This window comes from Chenopodium album, chromosome 7 (assembly GCF_948465745.1).
Source record: "Chenopodium album chromosome 7, dcCheAlbu1.1, whole genome shotgun sequence".
Taxonomy (NCBI): Eukaryota; Viridiplantae; Streptophyta; class Magnoliopsida; order Caryophyllales; family Amaranthaceae; genus Chenopodium; species Chenopodium album.
In genome coordinates this window covers 61,554,404-61,577,932 of record NC_137840.1, presented here as the reverse complement: position 1 = coordinate 61,577,932, position 23,529 = coordinate 61,554,404, and the positions used below count along the sequence as shown (strand labels likewise).

Here is a 23,529-nt window from a genome sequence, read left to right as displayed (position 1 = left end):
ACATAATAGCAAACTTTATAGCATAATAGAAATACTTTAGAACATAATAGAAAATCTTAGAATATAAAAGAAATACTTTAGAACATAAGGGAAAACTTTAGAACATAAGGGAAAAATAATACATAAACTTTAATTACCTTTTTCTTCTATAAGTAATTTTAGATTGGTTTTTTACTACAATTTGTATTTATGATAATTAGGTTTTGGCATATTCATGGATTTAGATGATGTTCAAGATAATTCTCCTTCTTCCGTTGTTACTCATTCAGGTAATTTTCATTGTTTTAATACTTTAATTTCAATTTACTTACATGTTCTAAACTTTACTTTGTTGTATATTTTAAAGTAATTTTGTGAATTTGTGGATTATGTTTAAAAGTTGTTTTAATGTTCTAGATTAATTCATTATGTTCTAAACTTTTCCACTTTATTCTATTTTAATTTAGTTACATGTTCTAAACTTTACTTACATGTTCTAAACTTTAAAATTTACTTACATGTTTTAAAGTAATTTTGTAAATTTGTTGATTATGTTCAAAATTTGTTTAATATTCAAAAAAAATTCTAGTTATGTTCTAAAGTAATTCTTTATTTTCTAAATTTTTTCACTTTATTCTAAATTTTATTATGTATGTTATAAAGTAATTTACTATGTTCTAAAGTTTATTCTTAATGTTCTAAACTTTTTTCATTATGTTCTAAAGTTTTCTATGTATGTTTCTCTTTCTCTTTATGTTCTAATGCAGTTGGTGTTATTTATCGTACTCCTGAGGTTGTTGGATCGTTTAGCCCTGGTGGTACCACTAAGGAATGGATTCCAAGTGTTCCCGAAGAGTTAAAACCTCGTTTGGGGATGATATTCAAAGATCCCGAAGAGGGTCTTAGTTTTTATAAAGCATATGCAAATGCCGCTGGGTTTACTTCTAGGAAATCTACTACTACAAGGAAGAAGAATAACAAAGATATAATTGTTTTTCAATATGGAGTTTGTAATAAGGAAGGTTTCAAGGCAACAAAAAAAACTATTGCTCAACAAACTGTTGATGAAGAAGGAAAAGTTCGTATTACTAGGAAACGTTTAGTGACTCGTGTAGGATGCAATGCTCACATATGTATGAGATATGATGCAGGAAAATATGTTGTTAGTCAATTCAAAGAAGAACATAATCATTGTTTATATACTCCAAGTTGTGCAAAATTTCAAAAGGATAATAGAAAAATGCATATTATGCATAAGAAGTTGATTGTTGATAATTCAAAGGTGATTTATTTTTATGTGCCAAATATTGTTTTCTTTGTTCTAAAGTTGATTTTTAATCATAGTAATTTTTCTTTCTCTTTGTTTTTGTACACAGGTAAATGTTGGTCCTGTGAGGTCTTATACAATGATGAAAGAATTAGCTGGATCACATGATAATGTTGGTGCATCTAAACAAGATTTCAAAAACTTTTATAGAGATTTGAAGGCTTATATTGCTGGATCAGATGCCCAAATGTTTGTGGATAACTTTCAAAATAAGAAATTGCTTTGGAGTGCCTTTTTTTTTACTATGATGTTGATGAAGAAGGTAGACTTTGTAGAGCTTTATGGGCTGATCCTATTTGTCGCAAAAATTATGCACTTTTTGGTGATATGGTATCTTTTGATACAACGTTCCAAACAAACAGGTGATGTTCTAAATGTAGATTTTTTTATGTTCCTAAATTAATATCTATCATGTTTTGATGTTCTAAACATATATTTCTTATGTTCTAAATTATGTATATCTTATGTTCTAGACATATATTGCTAATGTTCTAAACATATATTGCTGATATACTAAACATAGATGCATTATGTTCTAAAATATTGGCAAGTTTAATAATTAAATTAAATTTCTATGCTCTAAAGTTTATCGTTAATGTTCTAAAGTATACATTTATGCTTCACAATTTATCTTTATGTTCTAAAGTTTATCCTTAATGTTCTAAAGTATACCTTTATGCTACACAATTTACCTTTATGTTCTAAAGTTAATCCTTATGTTCTAATATTTTCTGCATATATAATTTGTGTATGTTACAGATATAATATGATCTTTGGTCCATTTCCTGGAGTTGATCACCATAAGAAATGTGTTACTTTTGCGGCTTCTTTTGTAGCTCATGAAGATATATCATCTTTCGAATGGGTTTTCAAAACTTTTCTTAAATCAATGGGAAATAATGAGCCTGTGTGTTTGATTACCGATCAAGACCCTGCAATGAAAGTTGATGTTCGTAATGTTTTTCAAACTACAGAACATAGGTTTTGAATGTGGCATATTATGAAAAAGGTGCCTGAAAAAATAGGTCGGACAATTACCCAAGAAACTGATTTTTTGAAAAATCTTTGTGCATGTGTTTGGCATTTAGAGATTGAGCCAGCAGAATTTGAAGAAAAGTGGAACAAAGTTATTTCAGAATTCAATTTGAACGATCATGAGTGGTTGGCTCACATGTTCAACATACGTGATATGTGGATTCCAGCGTATTTCAGATACTTTAAAACATGTTCACATGTTCAACATACTTTAAAACATATTATATAAATACTTTGAGTTTTAAACTTAATACTTTATGTTTTAAAATGCATCAAATATGTTCTAAAATTTATAATGTGTTTATGTTCTAATTATTAATTTTTTTTTTCAGGTTGATTATGCTATTCGTACAACCGCATGGGACTTTTTATTTTAAGGAAATAACACATGGAAAAATTTTTGTGTAAATTTTTCTTTTATACATTTTTTTTATTATTTTGAGAACATAATGCATATTATTTTTTGTCCAATTATTCTCTATATTCTTATGTTTACAATTATAATATAACATGATTATATTATAACTCTTATTCTTTTATTAACATAATTTTTGGCAATATTATAATATGAGAATGGGGTTGGATGAGTATGAGATAACATAATATTTTTCAACTAATGTGAACCATTTATTTTGCGCAAATTTTGCAAGTAACAACTTAAATACTTTAAAACATTATAATAATAAATTAGAATATAATAAGAATTACTTTAGAACATACACATGCAACTTAGAATATATTAAGAATTACTTTATATACATTAGAACACAATCAAAATAACTTGAAATTAGGTTAATGTTCCAAATGATATTAATGTTTCAAAATATACACATGTTCAAAACAGTTATGTCCATAATCATATATTTGTACAAAAAATTACTATTATATATACTTGAGATTTACACAATCAAATATCAAAATTTGTTGATCTTTGACCACTTTCTAGCCATCTTCAACACTCTTTTCCGTTCTTCATTTACTTCAGATGTTATAATCTTCCCACAATACTCCACTCGTAACCTTTTCATTTGCTCAAACTGCACAAAAAAAAATGACTTTAGAACATATACATGTAATTTAGAACATAATAAGAATTACTTTAAAACATATATGTTTTGTACTTACATTATCCTTCTCTAGTCCTGAATTCCATTGTTTTTGACATTGGCCTTCATAGGATTCCATGTGCTTCAACAGAAATACTCCACAATCATGTTTATTCTGGTTGTTTTTCCATCTCATCTTAACATTTCTTGTTTCATAAGTGGAAATAATTGCACTCTTCTTATCAACTTCTTCATAAAATTCACCAAATGCTTCCAACTAAAAAATTAATAATATAATTAGAACATTGACATGGAATTTAGAACTCAATTACAATTATTTTAGAACATTGATATGTAAATTATAACATATATATATAATTTAAAGTACTTTAAAAGATTGACATGTAATATAAATAATTTCAAACATAATAGAAAATCATAGAACATAATAGAAATACTTTAGAACATAAGGGAAAACTTTCGAACATAATAAAAATACTTTAGAACGTAAGGGAAAACTTTATAACATATGAGAAAACTTTAGGACATATGGGAAAACTTTTGAACATAAAGAAAAACATAATAGAAACACTTTAGAACATAAGGGAAAACTTTAGATCATAAGGGAAAAATATAATAGAACATAATAGAAAACTTTAGAACATAATTGAAAACTTTAGAACATAATAGAAATACTTTAAAACATATGGGAAAACTTTAGAACATAATAAAAATAACTTAAAATTATGTTAATGTTCCAAATAAGGTTAATGTTCCATATGATATCAATGTTCCTAAATTTCTTTATAGCATAAAAAAAAAAAAATTATAATTAACTAAATCAAACCTTTACACCTTACCATTTTTGTAAAATCATCCCCATATTTGTCTTCTACCGAAACATTTGGTGGAAGAATCATGTTATCAATGACATCAAGAATACCTTCCATAAAGTTGAAGCACAACAAATAATAGTGATCCGGTAAAACAGCCGGAAAGAAAACCTACGTTTAGAACATAATCAGAGACTTTAGAACATAATCAAACATGTGTTTACAACATAATCATAAACTTTAAAACATTATAATAATAAATTAGAACATAATTAGAAATATTTTAGAACATTGACATGTAATTTAGAACTCAATAAAAATAAATAGAACACTATATAAAGAAAAAAAAAAAAAAACTTACCAATTGAAAGTTGTTAAATGTTGTTACCTCGGCATTTGTCATTTCATTTTTCATTTGATGAAACAAAGCTTTTTTTCTATCTTCCCAACTTTCAGTATTTTTGATGTATTTTTCAGTGCAAAGAATGAGCTGGAAAAAAAAAAATTAAAACTCAAGTAATTAGAACATTGACATATAATTAAAACAAAGACGTGTAATTTAGAACATAATTAGAAATACTTTATAACATTGACATGTGATTTAGAACTAAATCAGAACTACTTTAGAATATTTTTTGAAATACTTTAGAACATTGACATGTAATGTAGAATATAATAGTAAGATAATTAGAACATACATAACATTCAGTAGAGAAAAAAAATCTACTCTTCTTGTCTACACCACGCCTTTTGTTTTCACAATTTAATATGAAAGCATAAGCATCTGCATATTGTTGAACATGTGACTACATCCTGAAAGACTATCCATCTCATCTCTCCTAATCACAATTGCCGCTTTGTCAGCATACAAAAGTTCCCTAAAATGAGAACAAAAACTACATTAAATTAAAACAACATTTTGAACATAAACAAAATACTTTAAAACATAAGCACATAATTTTAAACATAAGCATAGTGCTTTAGAACTAAATTTTAGAACATGACCAGAAATATTTTAGAACATAAACTATATTAATCAAAACATAATTTTGAACATAAGCACGTAATTTTGAACATAAACATACAACTTTAGAACATAAGCATAGTACTTTAGAACATAAACTTGTAACATTTAGAACATTTACTTAGAAAAAATATAACCATCAAAATTGAATTTGATTAGAAAACGAAGATGGAAATTTCAAACATGTATTTTAAAACATAAGTTTCTACTTTAGAAGATAAATACAATATTTAGAACATAAATATATATATTTTATGACATAATCAAATACTTTTATCATAAGCATATAAATATAGATGGATGAAATCTTACGCGTTATCTCCTTGAGCAAAAGCATACTCAGCTATCATTTTATGATCTACATTGTTGAAGAGTTATTCATGAGTAACCATAAAAGGCGAACGCAAGTACATTGGAAGCTTATCCTTTCCTCTTTTTTTCTTTGTTTCTTCTTCTTCTTCTTCTTCTTTTTCTTATTCTTGCTTCCTATTCAATTGAATTTAAAAAAAAAAAAAAAAAAAAAAAAAAAAAAAAAAAACAATCAACAACTAAAATCAAATAATAATCAAACAACCACCATAGCCTAAATCTAATTAGCGTTGCTTATTCTCTTTGTTGTTCTTTTCTTCAACATGCTTCTTCTTTTCTTTTTTGGTTTTGTTGTCCTCTTCTTCTTCATTCAATGTAGGTGGATGATCTAGATTCAAAAAATTTAGAACATTAAAAGAACTTTTGACATAATAAATATAATAAATTTCCAATATACATATAACAAAAATAAAGTTAAAATAAGTCAAACTTACCAACTATTGGTGAGGGCATCAACAAATTGAAGCTTGGAGGTGAAATATCTTTATGCATCTTTTTTGGAGGAATTGGTGTCTTTGGTGTGTCGTCATTCCTTTTCGTTTTCTTCTTTGTTGTACGCAAGAAAATTTTAAGCTTATTCTTTTGTCTAAACAAAATCAAAATTACTTTTAGAACATGGGCAAGTAATTTAGAACATAATTAGAAATACTTTAGAACATAAACATATATACTTTGGAACATATTTGAAATACTAATAACAAACCCAAATCAAAACCAATATATATAACTAGAAAACACAAACCATTAATCCTATATTAAGATTTTACCAAATCGTCCAACATATGTTCTAAACCAAAACCAATGTATTAAATATTCCTATTAATAAGTTACATTGATTACCCTTTCTTTGCTTCAACTTTCTTTTTTGCCTCTTTTTCTCCTTCATTTTCTTTTTGCCTTTCTCCTTCTTGCTCCTCTTGTCTTTCTCCTTCCTTTGCCTCTTGCCTTTTTTCTTGATTATTCTTTTGTCTTTGTTTTTGCTTTTCTTCTTGTTCTTGAAAATATAAAGGAAAACTTTAGAACATAAGGAAAAAAATAAAATTAAACATAATAGAAATACTTTAGAACATAATAGAAAATACTTTATAATCAAAAGTACTTTAAAAGATTGACATGTTCTATAAATAATTTCAAACATATATTATAGAATATAATAGAGAACTTTATGTCATAATTGGAATACTTTATAACATAAGGGAAAAATTTAGAACATAAAGAAAAAATATAATAGATCATAATAGAAAACTTTAGAACATAATAGAAAATCTTAAAACATAATAAAAATACAAATATTAAGCAAACTTTAGAACATAAAGTGCACTATTATGTGTGTAAACTTTAAAACATATAGCGTAAACTTTAGAACATAAGCATATACAAATATTCTATTTCCTTTTTTTTTTTTTAGTAATTTTCCTTTTTAAAATACTTTAGAACATAAGGGTAAACTTTAGAAAATAAGGGGAAAATACAATAGAGCATAGTAGAAAACTTTAGTTTAGAACATAATAGAAATACTTTAGATCATAACCTTTTGCCAAATCTCCTTCTTGCTCCTCTTGTCTTTCTCCTTCTTGCTCCTTTTGTCCTTCTCCTTCCTTCGACTCTTGTCTTTCTTCTTTATTATCCTCTTGTTCTTGGTCTTGCTTCTCTTCTTGTTCTAGAAAACATAATTATAAAACACAATATTAGATTATAATTGTATCATAAGAATTTGAGTTGGAACATTAACATAAACTTTAGAACATAAAGTGCAAACTTTAGAACATATAGCTTAAACTTTAGAACATATAGCGTAAACTTTAGAACATATAGCGTAAACTTTAGAACATAAGCATATACAAATATTCTATTTCATTTTTTTTTTAGTACTTTTCCTTTTAAAAATACTTTAGAACATAAGGGAAAACTTTAGAACATAAGGGGAAAATATAATAGAGCATAATAGAAAACTTTAGTTTAGAATATAATAGAAATACTTTAGATCATAACCTTTTGCCAAATCTCCTTCTTGCTCCTCTTCTCTTTCTCCTTCCTTCTCCTTTTGGCTTTCTCCTTCCTTTGCCTCTTGTCTTTCTTTTTGATTATCCTCTTGTCCTTGGTCTTGCTTCTCTTCTTTATCTTGAAAACATAATTATAAAACACAACATATAATATAATTGTATCATAAGAATTTGAGTTGGAACATTAACATAAACGTTATAACATAAAGTGCAAACCATATAACATATAGCTTAAACTTTAAAACATATAGCGTAAACTTTAGAACATAAGCATATACAAATATTCTATTTCATTTTTTTTAGTATTTTTCCTTTTTAAAATCAATTAATTAAAAGAACATTAATAAGAAATGAGTTGGAAAATAGTTGGAAATTACCAAGTATAGGTGAAGAGATACTATCATCTATCTTTTCATTGATATTTCTCTCATTGTTGTTCTTTTCTCTTTCTCCTTCATTTGATGGCAAATCTTCATAATAATTACAAAACACAATTTTAGAACTTAACTATATCATAAAGATTTGAGTTGGAACATAAACACTTGATTTAAGAGCATAATTTAGAACATAGGTATAATTTAGAAATTAAACATGTAATTACCATGTCCCAATGACTTTGGTGACTTTTCAACATTAAATTTCTTCCATGCAATGTTCATCAACATATCCAATTCTTCTATGAATGTCGGTTCATCGAAGAAATGTTGATCTTGACTAAGTATGGAAGGACTTTTTGTCTGTTGCTTTTCTTCTTCTTGATTTACCAATGGCTATATATAAGAATACATAAGTTAGAATCCAATAAGACATTTATATATGTTGAACTATTATAAATATAAAAATTACACTTTAGAACATAGTCTGAAAATAGTTTAGAACATGATTATTATACCTTTGTGGTATACTTGCACCAAATGTTGTCTATAAGATGATGCATTTTCCCCGTTGTTTCTTCCTCAACAAAGATATCCTTTGCTTGTTCCAACATGCTATACATCTCTTTTACATTCGATGCAAGACTTTTTGCCAAATCTCCAAATTTGCTTAAAAAATCCTAAGAATTTAGAACATAAAATAATGAATATTTAAAATATTATAGAAATAAGTAAATAAATTAATAAAAAAAATATTAAAACATTATACCATCATATCATTTGGAGACGTGATAGAATCACATGTCATTGATTGGTTTTCCACAACTTTCTCTTTTCCTTTGTCTTTCTCTTGCTTTTTAATTACTTTCTTCTCCCCTTGTTTTTCTCTAATTGTCAAGGGTTGCTCTTTCTTCTTGCCTTTGTCATTCTCTTGCCTTTTTTCCAATCCCTTTTTAAATATACATTATAAATTTTAGAATACATGCATAAATATATTGTATAGATAAATATAAAACGATAATAAACTTTAGAACATATATTACAAAGTTTAGAACATATAGTATAAACTTTAGAACATAAGCATATACAAAATTCGTACCACATTCAATTTCATTCTTTCTAGTACTTTTCCTTTTCCAAATCCAAGGTCTTTCTCAAACTTCAATCTTGTATGGAACCTTTCTTGGTTCCACAATGATATTAATGGAACTTGACGTGGTATCTCTAACCCCTTCCTTTGTACCCGATCAAAATAGGATACCTAAAAGAACATCATTAGAAATACTTTAGAACATTGATATGTAAAGTAGAACATAGATATATAATTTAGAACATCATTAGAACTTACCATAAGAAAGATTAAAGGACCCGTAAAGAAAGATTCTCCATCTAGCCATTTCTTAGTAGTTTCCATCAAGTGCTCCTTAACAAATTTGCACCAATTCAACTTAACTATATTCTTTGTATCCTTGCAACTATACAAAAACTTAATGTATAGTTGCTTGTTATTAGTTGAACGGATGCAACTATTAACCACACAAACCAAAAAATTCCAAATGAATTCATCCGAAACTTGTTTTTGTTATTTATCTACCTCCTTCACCTTTTGAATCCTACTAATCAATTGTGCATTTGTTGGAGCACCCTGTAAGTAATTTAGAACATGGATAGGTAATTTAGAATATAATAAAAAAATACTTTAGAACATAAGCAAAAATACTTTAGAACATAATCAGAATAACTTTAGAACATAAGCAAAAATACTTTAGAACATAATGGAAAACTTTAGAACATAATAGAAATACTTTATAATCAAAAGTACTTTAAAAGATTGACATGTAATATAAATAATTTCAAACATAATAGAAAATCATAGAACATAATAGAAATACTTTAGAACATAAGGGAAAACTTTAGAACATAAGGAAAAAATATAATAGAACATAATAGAAAACTTTAGAACAAAATATAAAACTTTAGAACATAATAGAAATAGTTTAGAACATAATGCAAAACTTTAGAACATAAGAGAAAAATATAATAGAACATAATAGAAAACTTTAGAACATATGGGAAAAATATAATAGAACATAATAAAAAATCTTAAAACATAATAAAAAATACTTTAGAACATTATTAAAAAAAATTAGAACATAAGCCAAATAACACGTTTAGAATACAAGTACACATAAAAATATTCATACCACTTTAAGGTTAAAGTTTTTTCTCCATTTTTGCATAAAATTTGCACATTCATTCTTGTTTTCTATTGTATCAAGAATTGCTATATCTCCCATTGGCAATCCATATGTCATGTGAACATCAATTTCATCAAAGAGTATTTCTTCTTCTCTCCCCGGTAGCATCAAGCAACATCTCTTGGGATCAAAATTCGAAAGAAGTTGTTGTGTCAACCTAGATTTAAATTAAAGGTTTAGAATACAAAATACATATAGATTAGAATTTAAATAAAAATAAAAATTAACATGATATTTAAACTTTAGAACATTAATTAGAATTTTATAAGAATTAGAACATAATAGATGATATTTAAATAATAAAAACAAAAAATAAAAGTACTTTAAAAGATTGACATGTAATATAAATAATTTCAAACATAATAGAAATCATAGAACATAATAGAAATACTTTAGAACATAAGGGAAAACTTTCGAACATAATAGAAATACTTTAGAACATAATGGAAAACTTTAGAACATATATCATGTGAACATATGGATAGAAAACTTTAGAACATAATAAAGATACTTTAGAACATATGGATAGAAAATGTTAGAACATAATAGAAATACTTTAGAACATAAGGGAAAACTTTAGAACATAAGGAAAAAATATAATAGAACATAATAGAAAACTTTAGAACATAAGATAAAACTTTAGAACATAATAGAAATACTTTAGAACATATGGGAAAACTTTTAAACATAAAGCAAAAAAATAATAGAACATAATAGAAAATCATAGAATTTAATAGAAATACTTTAGAACATAAGGGAAAACTTTAGATCATAAGGGAAAAATATAATAAAACATATGAGAAAACTTTAGAACATAAGGGAAAACTTTAGAACAAAATAGAAATACTTTAGAACATAATGGAAAACTTTAGAACATATGAGAAAACTTTAGAACACTAGTGCTTACCAAGAATCCACATAATGTGGTGCATCCAAGTTCAAAAAAGCATCAAATCCAATTTTTTGAATAGCTTGTTTATGCTTATCAGAGAGATTTACCAAAATTTGTTTCATCAATTCCTTAGCGGTAACTCTTTGATAAGCCGATCTCTTATTTTTTTCCACTTTGATTATTTTCACATCCTCATCATCCTTTTCTTTTTCAATCTTTCTTTTCTTATTTTTCTGATTTTTTTTCAAAACCACCTGAAAAAAGTAAAACATTAGAAAGAATTTGAATTAGTAGATAAATTATTGTTATAAAAATTAAAGTTTAGAACATAACATATGTATATAATTAAAACATCAACTTAGAAATGTAAGAATTAACTTACAAAAATCATTTACTTATTAATTAAAACATTTACTTTAGAACATAAGCATGAATGTATTAGAACATAAACATGAATGTATTAGAACATATGTATATAATTAATAAAGTTACATATTATTTATAAATGTAGAATATAAACATGCAATTTATGACATTAGCATATAATTTAGAACCTTTTTACTATCATCATTCACGCCATCTCTTTCATCATCTTTCTCCTCCAACTTTGGTTCATCCATCTCATCATTAATATCATGTAAATCATCATTTTCATCATCATCATCTTCTTCTTCTTCCTTTGTTTTCATTTTTCTAGTTGGTTGAATCCTTGATGAAAGCTTGGCACTTTTTTTTTGTTTCTGACTTTGCACATGTTTCTCAAATTCAGCTTTGTCAATTACTTCCGCATCATTTTCAACAACTTTCCTTTAAAATCAAATATAAATGATTTAGAACATATATGATAATCTTTAGAACATAAAAGAAAACTTTATATCATAATATAAATACTTTAGAACATAATAGTTACTCTTAGAACATAATAGAAATATTTTAGAACATAAGGGAAAAATATAATAAAACATAATAGAAAATTTTATATCATAATAGAAATACTTTAGAACATAATAGAAAAACTTATAACATAATAAAAATACTTTAGAACATAAGGGAAAACTTTAGAACATAAGGGAAAAATATAATAGAACATAATTGAAAACTTTAGAACATAAAAGAAAACTTTAGAACATAGGGAAAACTTTAAAACATAAAGGAAAACTTTAGAACATAAGTGAAAAATATAATAGAACATAATAGAAAACTTTAGAACATAAGGAAAACTTTAGAACATAAATGAAAACTTTAGAACAAGGGAAAACTTTACAACATAATAGAAATACTTTAGAGCATATGGATAGAAAATATTAGAACATAATAGAAATACTTTAGAACATAAGGGAAAACTTTAGAACATAAGTAAAAAATATAATAAAACATAATAGAAAACTTTAGAACATAAGGGAAAAATACTTTAGAACATAAGGGAAAACTTTAATTACCTTTTTCTTCCATAAGTAATTTTTTCATCCGGTATAATATTAATTTCTTCTTCTGATTTTTCTTCATTTTGGTTTTTCATTTTGCTGAAATTTTATAAAATAAAAAACATTAGTAACATTCCTACATTAGTAATATATTTTAAACATAAGAATAGTTTAGAACATGCTGAAAATAGTTTAGAACATGCTGAAAATAGCAAAAATTTATAATTACAGGCATCTAGTAACAACAAGAGTTGTAGGACTTGATAAAAATAACCATATATCAATAAACAATAAAAAAAAATTGATGCCAACCACTCAAGTGCTCACATAAACTTCATAGAGATATATAGCCATTACTAATAAAAACATGAAACCGAACATACAATGAAATGTCTCAGTAATTGATTCAAAAGCAATATAACGTACAATTCTACAACAAAATCGTATCAATTTAGATGGACGAAGTCACAAAGGAAAGCATCATCAATATTTTTCATGGCTTTGAATAGCAACTACATTTCAGGCATCAATTATACAAGTATAAACACGTACGAAATATTTGATACGGTAATAAGTTCAATCACCCTACGATATTACAAAATGCCTCAGTATTTTCCATGGACTCTCCTCGATACACCTACATGTCCAATATCGGATGTACACATTTTTCTATAGATTTATCACATACACATCTATCATCCCTCCAAAAATAAAATACAGCTAAACATATAGAGCTTTGAAAGCTTTAACAGCACAAGACTCCCCCCTCACCCAAAAGTCAAGATTTTCCAACCCCATCCAAACATGGAGTAGATAGCAGGGTAATGCCAAAGAGTGCGGAGGTAATAGGGCCCAAAAACACATTCCTAACCGCCACCCCACCTCATGTGGAAGGTCATCTACAAATGGAAACTTTGGAGATTCAAGATTTTCTTTTATGTTCTAAATTATTTTTCCTATTTTCTACACCTTTTCTTAAGTTCTAATTTTTTTTCCCTATATTATAATTTTTTTTTAATTTTTTTCACTTATGTTCTAATCTTTTTTCCCTATGTTCTAAAATTCTTATGTTCTAAATTTTTTTGTTGTGTTCTAAACTTTTTTTTTTCTATGTTCTAAACTTTTATCCTATGTTCTAAACTCGATCTTATACCCATATTGAAAACTTTTATACCCATGTTCTAAATTTTTCTCTAATAATCAAAATATATGTTCTAAAATTTTGACTATGTTCTAAATTTTTTCCCCTATGTTCTAAGTTTTTCTGCCTATGTTCTAAACATTTTTTTCTATGTTCTAAATTTTTCATATGTTCTAAATTTTTTACTTATGTTCTAATCTTTTTTTGTTCTAAATCTATATTATTCTAAATTTATAATAAGATTAGTTTTCTTCACTTTTCGTGCACTACTACTCTTGCAATAACTAAGCAAAATTTGTGGCTTAATCAACCAAGCTATCTAGTTTAATTCCAAGATATGATAATTAGTTAAAATGACATGGAATCAAGAATAAAGATACCCAACTACATATATAAATAACAACATCCAATTAGTCGGTCATCAACTCATCATGGCTCCACATATATATATACCCAACAATCAAATTCATATAATCTCAAAAAATTAGTAAGCCAAATTACCAAGCTAATACAAATACTAGCATTCTCTTTAGAAAACGCAAACAATATGAGCAGATATGAGTACGAGTATAAACAAGAGACGACTATTCTATGCCACAACAAACAGCCACCCAACACCACAAGCAGCCGCGGACCACCAAATCACCATTCAGTAGCACCCCACGCTGCTCCTAACCACCGCACCACCATTACTCACCCTCGATCTCCACCTTCACTCACTAAAAATGACGCCAAAAAGAAAAAAAATCGAAAAAATGGGCTGAAATTATCTAATAATCAAGAGCAGCGGTGAAATTACCCCATATTGCTGAAATTCGAAACTAAAATCGCTAAAATTCGAACATTAAAATCGCTGAAATTCCAGCCCTAAAATCACTGAGTTTGAACCCTAAAATCGCCGAAAATTAACGAAAATCAAATCAGAATAGAATTCGAACTGAATAATAGGACTTAATAATCGTACCCAAAAAAATCGAATAGAAATTGCAAGATGAAATCAAAAAATCGAAAGCAACAAAACAATAAAAAAAAAATGGAACAAAAATCACACAGAAATCTAAAAATTGAAGTCGAAATTAAGAAAAAATTGAACATCATGCGAAATTTGAATAAAATCTAAAAAAAAAACGTACTTGATTTGAACAATTTAGGTTGGTTATGCGAAATTCATGCGAAATTTGAAGAAAATACTTCAATTTACAGGATTTGAGGAGAGAGAAAGTAAAGAGGATTGAAAATTTGTGGAGAGAGAAGATTTTGGACGGTTGGGGGAGGGTTTTTGGTTTTAATCCTGACCGCTCATCCTAATATAATCCTACGAATGAGATTGGTTCTTATATAACTAAGGTTCTTATATAAGGAGGGGTTCTTACCGGATCCCTCCCCTATATATATATATATATATATATATATATATATATATATATATATATATATATATATATATATATTCAATTCTAAACTATGAACTCTTGTCACCAAAGGCCAAAGAAAATACAATAATAATGCTTGATACATTTTTTTTTTATTATTATTATTAAAAAAAAAAAAAAACAAATAAATTTCTCTATTCGTCAATAAATGTGTACTTGGTTTATTATTATTATTTTGAATCATATTTCATTTATCTCAAAATCTATTATAAAATCTACTTAGAACAAAAATATTATTGTTAAAGTGCGTAATAGATGAGAACTCATAATAAATAAATTAAAAAAAAAGACATAGTTTAGTGAGTTGAGAGTTGAGGTCTTGAGGATAGTACGTAGTTACTTGTACAATATGAAACCATATTACTGTGAATATCCCATAAATCTTGAATTGGAATCCACTTATTTTTATACAAAAAATGAATTAAAACATCATCATTATCAATTATGTTCATTGGTTAATCTATGGAGTGAAATTTCTTCGCATTTAAATTATTATAATTTTTACCATGTGATGGTTATGGTTGAATTGTTGATTTTAATGGCAAAATCGTCAGTATCTATGTGTTTTGATTAAACAATTTTTTTATTCACTTTTATTAAACTTAAATAAATCTAAGGCTTTATACAAACAGGGGAATTGCAATTCAACAATGTAGTGGTATATTATTTGATATTAAATATTCTACAAAATTTCACAACCTTGTGGCTGTAGTTTAGTGGTAAGAATTCCACGTTGTGGCCGTGGAGACCTGGGCTCGAATCCCAGCAGCCACAAAATTTTTTATTTTATTTTTTTCAAATTTACAGGCAAATGGAGTATTAACTTCTGTTGAGTTGCTATAATAGGGAAGGATGAGACGAATAGAAAATTAATTAGTGAAAAAAAACATACGAGTCTATGGTTTTCCTAAAAGGCTAGGATAAGGCCGCCATGGCTGCCATCCAGGCCCGGCCCTTAGGGTGTGCAGCCTGTGCAACCGCTCAGGGCCCAACACTTTTTGGGGCCTCAAATTAATTTGTAGTCCTATATAAGTTGTGGAAAAAATTAGAAGAATATCTATTGTGGCTCAGTGGTAATAACTAAGTGTGGATGCCTTTGGCCACGTAGGTACGTGGTTCAATTCCCATTGATACTTTTTTTTTTCTTTTTTTTTCAATAAAAAAAAGTTTAGATACTCCTTCTATTTTAAAATATGTGCTCTATTTTTCATTTTAGAAGATTTAGATACTCCCTCTATCTTTAAATATGTGTTCTTTTTTTTTTATTTTTTGCCTTTTTTTTTAATAAGCATGCCTATATTTTGGAAGATTGTAACAATAATTTAATACTTTTTTGCCTTGGTGTCGGAATCATTTTTATTTAAAAAAAAATATTTTCCATTCTCTCTCTCTTCTCTACAATAACTAATTGTTAATACTTTCATAAAAAAAATTCAACATGTTTCTATCGAATATCAATTTAATACATTTATTTCTTTGTTCTAAACCTTCGTGAAAATCAAGTGGATCAGAGCACTTATTAAAATATTCGGGAGTATTATACATTTTATTAAAAAAAGGGCCTAATTTTATCTCAACCGCACAGGCCTCCATAATAGTTGGGACGGCCCTGCTGCCATAGATGCCATGCCTAGTGATTTTCACGGATGGGCCAGAATACTTTTGGTCTTTTAACCAAAAATTAGGTAAATCTTGGCTGATTCCGAACACATGGTGCTCCCACCAGAATAGAGCAATGTACTCTTGACAGTTTCACATGCACTACACACACCCAACTTCAAGCCAGACATGCGATGCACAAGCCGCGAAAGTACGTGTACTTCCACTCCTCACCATAACAATAATCTCAGGAATACTCTACTCTTGTAATTCAGGGTACACCAATTGAGCCACACTACACCCTCTTCTATGAAAGACTTGTTCACCCTTGTCCATAGACCATACAAGGACAGATCGTTTAAAACCCCTCCAAAACCCTCTTCCGCTAACGCACCCGAGATAATGTTCTACTGGCTTCTAACATACACGAGAACACAAACTACATAACCCAGCGCGCATGACTTTTAATTAGGGCTGAGTGTCGTTTAAAATGTAATCAGAACAAAAAGAATGCTGCGTTGTGCACCAGTATTAAAGATAAAAACTTGTAAATATACTGAATGCTACTGTAAGTACAAAACTACTAAAAGTTTGTGCTCTATACAACAGGCATGTGATATAGCATCAAGAACCAGACTAGGAGATACAAAGTGGATACATGAACCAGAGGTGCAAATCTTGAGGGACAAGACTCAGTAGTCAGGGATGGCTGCAAAACGGTAGCCAGCAGCACCTCTCCATGAATAATATGCAATCCGGGTCTCGTAGAAGCCTGCACCAACAATTTAACACAGAACAATATTAAACCAAACAAAGCCACGAGGAAGAAATTTGAAATGAAAAACCCTCAACATTACTAACTATAATTCTGTACAAATGCTGCATAAAATTAAAATAGTACATTTGCAATCACAAGGCTCGACATCCTGTTCTCCTACCCCCACCCCTTTTACTTCCTTGGATGAGGAAGTCATGAAACTTTTGTCATGTCCAAAAGTCTATTTTTTTTTTTTTTTTTTTTTAAGACAGGCAAATATTTTAGAAATGTGAAATGAATAATTCAAATCTATAAAAGTTCTTGTTGCATGTTCCATCTGTGTATGCTGTGGAGGAATTCAAGGGCCGAGCAGGGGTGAACCAGAACCAGGCCTTTTCTCCCATATTAGTTCAAAAACTCATACATATACGTCCAACTCTATTTCAGCTTAGCTCCAGGATCACTAATACAATCTCAGAATTCCATTTCCTTAAGAACAAAAAAACACTAGCAAAAAGAATCACGAGATGAGAAAAACACCAGTTGAAACCATTGCTGCTGATTTTTTTTGGGTAATTCTATTCATGCTCAAGTGCTTATATGGGATAAGCAACATGGATTCTTCCTTGACAACCTAACCTAACAGCTAAAAGGCCTTAAAGTAAAATATCAGAAAAATTATGAAAGGGGACAAATCAGAGTTAATAAAGATCTAGCCAAGTAGACTGTTACTAAATCGTCCAACAGTCAGCATCTGAATTATGCTAGGGTGACTTTGCAGTTCAATTGCAACAACTACAACATCATTGCCCCAATACTTCTAGTACAGATCCAGTTCTAAGCAGGGTAAGGGCAAGTTTGGATCTACGTAGCCTTACCCTGCTAAAATAAAGAAGCTAGTATGGGCTATGGACACCAGCAAGCAACCTCAAAAGGTCATTTTAAAGAGAAAAGATACTGGCTGGAGATGCAGGCAGCAGTCACCACTTAAAAACATTTGAAAGAGAAGTTGACATCATAGGCTAAAACTAGAAATTATATCATAAATTATCGGCTACTGTTTTGCTACTGCTACAAATTAGAACTTAGAGCATACATCATATTTTGTTTAACTTTCTTTAATTCTGGATTCCTTGGACAAAAAACATAGAACCTCGTGTGGAATCCATAAAGAGATTACTTATAAACAGTGTAACCATGAAAACCAAAAAATGAAAGAACAAGAATGGTTCTCTTATTTTAATACATAAATACTTCCTAAAATACTGTACTTTAGCAAAAAGAAGTGATAAGACAACAAATACAGGGGGTGAGGGAGAAAACTCTTAATTAATACCTGGAAGAAAGGAAAGAATTCCAAGTGCAAGGAGACCATATGCTTGAGACCGCTCCCCTCCCATATGACCAGTGAAAATGAAAAAAGATAGAAAGAGAAGAAATGAGCCAAGGAAGAGAAGGAACAGTGCGAGAATAATTGATTTCCATGGAACTTTGTCAAGACACTTTGGTGTGTAATCAAACCGAGGATCGAATGGTTTTCCCTTTATATGGCCATCATCATTGTAATCGTTTACTCCATCTTCATCAGTGGCAAGGTGAGAGTATTTCACGTTGCGCCTTGATGCCATTAAAGCACGCCAAATATGCAGGAGTTATGAAATATTTGAAATTTGCAGCTAAACTTCCAGCCTCCCAGACTCCACTTGATTTGCAATTTCCTGATGATGAGTATAATGTCAATCTTATTTAGTAAATTTACAAACCAAATAAAATTGCAAGTTACTTGATTATCTAGATGTCCCTCCCCTTCAAATAAAAAAATAATTTTTTAAAAAAAATAAATAAATAAATAAACAAATAAAAGCAAAATGAGCTGACAAGCCTTTGGTGCCCCATTTAATAATTTCGCTATCCAGAAATAGTCATCACATTGTCCCAAATCATCAAACTAAAGGAGTTAATAAGATTCTACAAAAAGAGACATGAAATAGCTTTATACCTTACACCACAACCCCTCTTCATTCCAAATGGAAGTTCCAAACATGATCCACTATTATTCTAAAAAAATGTGACAACTTTATGTAGACATTTCAAAACAATACAATACGTGACTATTATTTCCAGACAAAGGTATACTTTCAATTCTTACTAGTTAGTATCAAATAAAAATATTAACAAACCAAATAAATTAATATGAAAACTAAAACAAAGCACTTTTTATACTTTGTATAAGCAAACCTTATAAAGTACCACCCTTTTTTGATAATTTCATGTATAAAAAAAATTATCCTCTATCTGCCCCAGGAGCAACTTATAGTTATTTACAAAAAAACTGAATCATAACAACATATGTATGAAGTGCTTCAAAAAAAAATGTCACATCCAAAAGATGATTTGTATAGCAAAGAAAAGATTCTATTTACGAAGCAAAGAAGTCTTAATCAATCACCCAATTCCTCTTCAGTAGTACATTTACAACTTCAGAATGATGGGGGCTCATTATGTGATAACCTTCTTCACTAAGGCTCCGTTAGTTTTGTCGAAAATAATTTGCTCATTTTCCACTCTTTGGTTTGTTAAGGGTTGAAAACAATTTCTCCAAAGCTAGAAAATGGATTTTCCAAGAGTTAAAAACATGTCTCTTTCAAAAGGAAAGAATTTCACATTCCCCTTCCTACTCCTAACATCCCTTCCCTCTCCTCCTATCCATCTTCTTAGCTTAGTTCTTTAGCTGTTCTTTTATATTTTCGTTGAGATGCCCAATTTTTAGTGTGTTAGACCATCAGTCCATCATGGCCTAGATGTTGAGAGTATCAAATTGTATGAATTTTGCTATTTTAAGTTGGTAGAAGCTGTTTTAGAGTACGTGATGGGGAATACGGTCTGATCTCTAATAGTATTCTAATTAAGCCTATTGTTCTTTCTTATGACTAATGAGTAGCTCAAAGCAACAACACCTAGCTAATGTCAATCACAATTTATGCTCTCACTATTTACCACTAATTAAAAAAAGGATATCAAATTGTTAGGCTTTGTTAGTTTTGACATAATACATATTTCGGGAAAAATGATTTTCCATTGAAATCACTTTCAAGGGAAACACAAATATAAATTTAGTATTCTTTTGCTGGTTCCTTACAAGAAAAATTATAAAGAAAGAGATAATGGGTGTGCAAGACCTAAGCTAAGTAGCAAACCATCAATTAATATAAGTCCAATGTTCTGATAAGTTACTGATTCTCACATTCCCACTCTATTCATAAACTTCCTTCATCCAAAAATAAGTCACTTCCAATAGGGGATGTTGGAAAAACTGTAGATTTTCCCAAAAACCGAGATTGTTAACATCATAAATACCCTGACACATATATTCAAACAACTCCTGTAACGTATCTTAGTTTCATAGAATTAGTATAGTCTGTGAAATTCTCACTCAGCTCACAATTGAATAAATTATCGGTCTATAATTATTGTCTTAACACAAAGAAGTAACCTAGATTTCTACATTGAAAATTTAGAATTAAAATTTGGTGAGAATGAGGGATAGCTCAAGTGGTTAGAGCTTCCTTTCCGATTCCAAAATATCCTAGGATCGATTCTCACCCCGTCCTTGTGGCTCTCTAAACAACAACAACAACAACTAAAATCTGGTCCAAAATCACATTTACAAGCTCAATTTAGAAAAACGTAATTATGCTGTCACCTCATCTCTTCATGCTATAACAGATTTTAAGCATACAGTTGAAACAATCCATTGCATAAAAACTTGACATTTCCGCTAGATTTAGAAAGATTTGGACAATCAAATAATTTGTTGAGAAAACTTAAATGTATGCCCCATGTATTGCTGAAATCAAGAAATTGATGATGAACACAATTCCAAAACTAATCAAATTAAAACAAAATTGAGAAAGTTAAACCCTATAAAAATTAGGGAAAACTGAACAATCATCAAAATTAGAAAAGTTGAGCAATTCAAAGACAAAATTCGAGTACCTTAGTAAAGAAAAATTGATGAAAATTTTGAAAAAAATACCTGACAATAGTAGAAGAATTGAAGAAATAATGTGAATCAAGAAGATTGTAAATGGAGTTTCCTCTCTGCCCGCCAAGACTGATATTTCGTCAGTATTGACTTTATATTTATTTGTTTGGATTTTTTTTTTTTTTTTGGAAAATTTGACTACAATAATCCAACCTTTGCCCGGTTCAATTCTAATAATCCCACCTTTCGATAATTGTACAATAATCCAAGCTTTGCCCCCCCTTCTATTTTATCCGGCCAAATAGGTAAACTAACCTGCAACAGTAGGTTGCTGTCCTACGTGGCACTGACCGTTGTTTTTCCTCCCTTTTTTTATTTTTTTTATTTACCCTTCTTTTCAACGGCTCTTTCCGGTAATTGTACCCTATATATATCAATTCATCCCTGTTCTCTTTCCTCTGCAATCAATTAATCCCCAATTTTACGATCTTCATACCTCACCTAAATTGAATTTCACTGCAATTAAAAATCAAAGCTTTATAATGTCTGGAATTAGACAAGTTTCTGGTTGCTCTGGTTCGTCTTCTACATCAAGGGATGGCAGAAAGATGAAGTGCAAGTGTGGAAGGGACGCAATTTTGCGAACAGTGAAAAACGGACCTAATTCGGGAATGAAATTTTATGGGTGTCCATTGTGGCCTGTATGTTTAACTCTGTTTAATTTTGTATTCAATTGATTTAGGGTTTTTGATTGATTTAGGAATTTTAATCGAATTAGGGTTTTTACTCAATGTATGGGAAATTGCAATTGAATTACTTTGTGTGTGTTATTGTAGGACAGCACTTGCGATTATTTCAAGTGGAATTCTGGGGATACTGTTGTTGATGACCTGCGCTTTCAACTATTTGAAAAGGAAACAGCAATTGCTGAGCTTGAACTGGAGAAGAGTATGATGGAAGAAAAAATAAAGAAATTGCAAATGAAGAAAGAAAATGCAGAAGAAGAATTGCAAGAGATGAAGATGGAACTTGGGCAGATGAGGATTGAACTTATGAAAACTGCAAGGAATGAGAATAATTTTTCTATGTCTTTATTCTTCTCTTGGGTTTTTTTTGCTATCCTAGTGTTTTACCTTAAATGAAGCGTTTAAAAAAAAGTGTTTATTAAATAGGGCAGTGTTTTAGTTAGTGGGATGTACTTAGATGAATGAAAACAACAATGTAATTGACTGAAATATTAATAAAGAAGCATGGCTTAAATTATGCCATCATAATTACATTGTCTCCAAAATATACTGATTACTGCAGTGGTTTAGTTGTTCCAAAAATTACAGGCACCATGATCAAAAAATTACATTTTCAAAGTTTTGGCATAAATTGTTCAACACATGAATTCTGGGACATAAATAACATGCACTACAGCCGGGCCTAATTTGATCACTGAAGGGTTGATGTTTGGCTTCCTTGTGTCAAAGAGATAGGTCTGCCATTCCCATTAGGTGACTGCAACAACAAAAACAATTAGCAAATTAATGACCAATTTCAAAATGTAATTGGGTAACAAAGAATACAACAAAAATAAAGTAGCTCACATTGGTGTATGCATTTCCATCAGCTGACATAAAAACACCAACCCCTTGGGGAATTCTGTCACCTCTCCCTCTTGTACCCCCCCTCCTGTTGAACCCCTCCCACCAGCATTCCCCGCATTACTTCCCCTTCCCCCTGTTGCACTTTTTCCTCCTCTTGAACCTCTACCACCTCTACCCAATTGAGTAGGCTGAGCTGTGGCAGAGTGGTGGTCCTGTGACAGTTGAGGATTTGAGGGAGTGCTTGCACTTGGACCAGCAGTGGTAGAACCCACTTGGCTTTGTGTGGTGGGGTTGTTTGCCCATGTCCTAGGAATTGGTAGTTGGCCATCCCTCCTTGGTCTTCCTTTAGGTCTCTTAGCTGCTGGTTCAACTAGTGCAACAGGTACAGCAGTGTCCTTATTTGGACATTTTCTCTTGTTGTGGCCTTTGACACTGCACAAGGTGCATGTCATCTCCAT

At 29.4% G+C, this 23,529-nt stretch overlaps 4 protein-coding genes and 1 non-coding gene across 7 annotated transcripts; 2 read left to right on the top strand and 3 right to left on the bottom strand.

Annotated features, from left to right (window-relative positions):
- The first annotated feature begins 201 nt into the window (after window positions 1–201).
- LOC145640425 (protein FAR1-RELATED SEQUENCE 5-like) lies at window positions 202–2,294 on the top strand. Its single transcript, XM_081691709.1, has 4 exons — window positions 202–269; window positions 747–1,261; window positions 1,356–1,495; window positions 2,066–2,294. The coding sequence occupies exons 1-4, from the start codon at window positions 215–217 to the stop codon at window positions 2,292–2,294; spliced, it is 939 nt and encodes a 312-aa protein (XP_081547835.1). The 5' UTR covers window positions 202–214.
- An 864-nt stretch (window positions 2,295–3,158) lies between these two features.
- LOC145638028 (uncharacterized) lies at window positions 3,159–5,720 on the bottom strand. 2 transcript variants are annotated; one of them, XM_081689002.1, is made up of 6 exons: window positions 5,557–5,720; window positions 4,919–5,098; window positions 4,582–4,710; window positions 4,248–4,391; window positions 3,467–3,664; window positions 3,159–3,378 (listed from the first exon to the last, which is right to left on the bottom strand). In XM_081689002.1, the coding sequence occupies exons 3-6, from the start codon at window positions 4,633–4,635 to the stop codon at window positions 3,256–3,258; spliced, it is 519 nt and encodes a 172-aa protein (XP_081545128.1). In that variant the 5' UTR covers window positions 4,636–4,710; window positions 4,919–5,098; window positions 5,557–5,720; the 3' UTR covers window positions 3,159–3,255. The 2 variants fall into 2 exon arrangements, with proteins under 2 accessions (XP_081545128.1, XP_081545130.1); XM_081689004.1 differs by having other exon boundaries at window positions 4,609–4,710.
- Window positions 5,721–5,816: 96 nt separating this feature from the next.
- On the bottom strand, window positions 5,817–10,717 carry LOC145638027 (uncharacterized). Of its 2 annotated transcripts, XM_081689000.1 has the most exons (12): window positions 10,195–10,717; window positions 9,339–9,635; window positions 9,090–9,251; window positions 8,760–8,939; window positions 8,509–8,670; window positions 8,218–8,386; window positions 7,994–8,086; window positions 7,606–7,734; window positions 7,145–7,273; window positions 6,454–6,607; window positions 6,048–6,199; window positions 5,817–5,941 (listed from the first exon to the last, which is right to left on the bottom strand). In XM_081689000.1, the coding sequence occupies exons 2-12, from the start codon at window positions 9,402–9,404 to the stop codon at window positions 5,838–5,840; spliced, it is 1,500 nt and encodes a 499-aa protein (XP_081545126.1). In that variant the 5' UTR covers window positions 9,405–9,635; window positions 10,195–10,717; the 3' UTR covers window positions 5,817–5,837. The 2 variants fall into 2 exon arrangements, with proteins under 2 accessions (XP_081545126.1, XP_081545127.1); XM_081689001.1 differs by lacking the exons at window positions 6,048–6,199; window positions 6,454–6,607 and having other exon boundaries at window positions 5,833–5,941.
- A 5,123-nt stretch (window positions 10,718–15,840) lies between these two features.
- On the top strand, window positions 15,841–15,912 carry TRNAH-GUG (transfer RNA histidin (anticodon GUG)). Its single transcript has one exon. It is a non-coding gene; the product is annotated as a tRNA-His (tRNA).
- Window positions 15,913–17,268: 1,356 nt separating this feature from the next.
- LOC145638025 (uncharacterized) lies at window positions 17,269–21,653 on the bottom strand. The gene is made up of 3 exons (XM_081688999.1): window positions 21,531–21,653; window positions 18,831–19,212; window positions 17,269–17,509 (listed from the first exon to the last, which is right to left on the bottom strand). Exons 2-3 carry the CDS (start codon window positions 19,120–19,122, stop codon window positions 17,430–17,432), a joined length of 372 nt encoding a protein of 123 aa, XP_081545125.1. The 5' UTR covers window positions 19,123–19,212; window positions 21,531–21,653; the 3' UTR covers window positions 17,269–17,429.
- Between the last annotated feature and the right edge of the window lie 1,876 nt (window positions 21,654–23,529).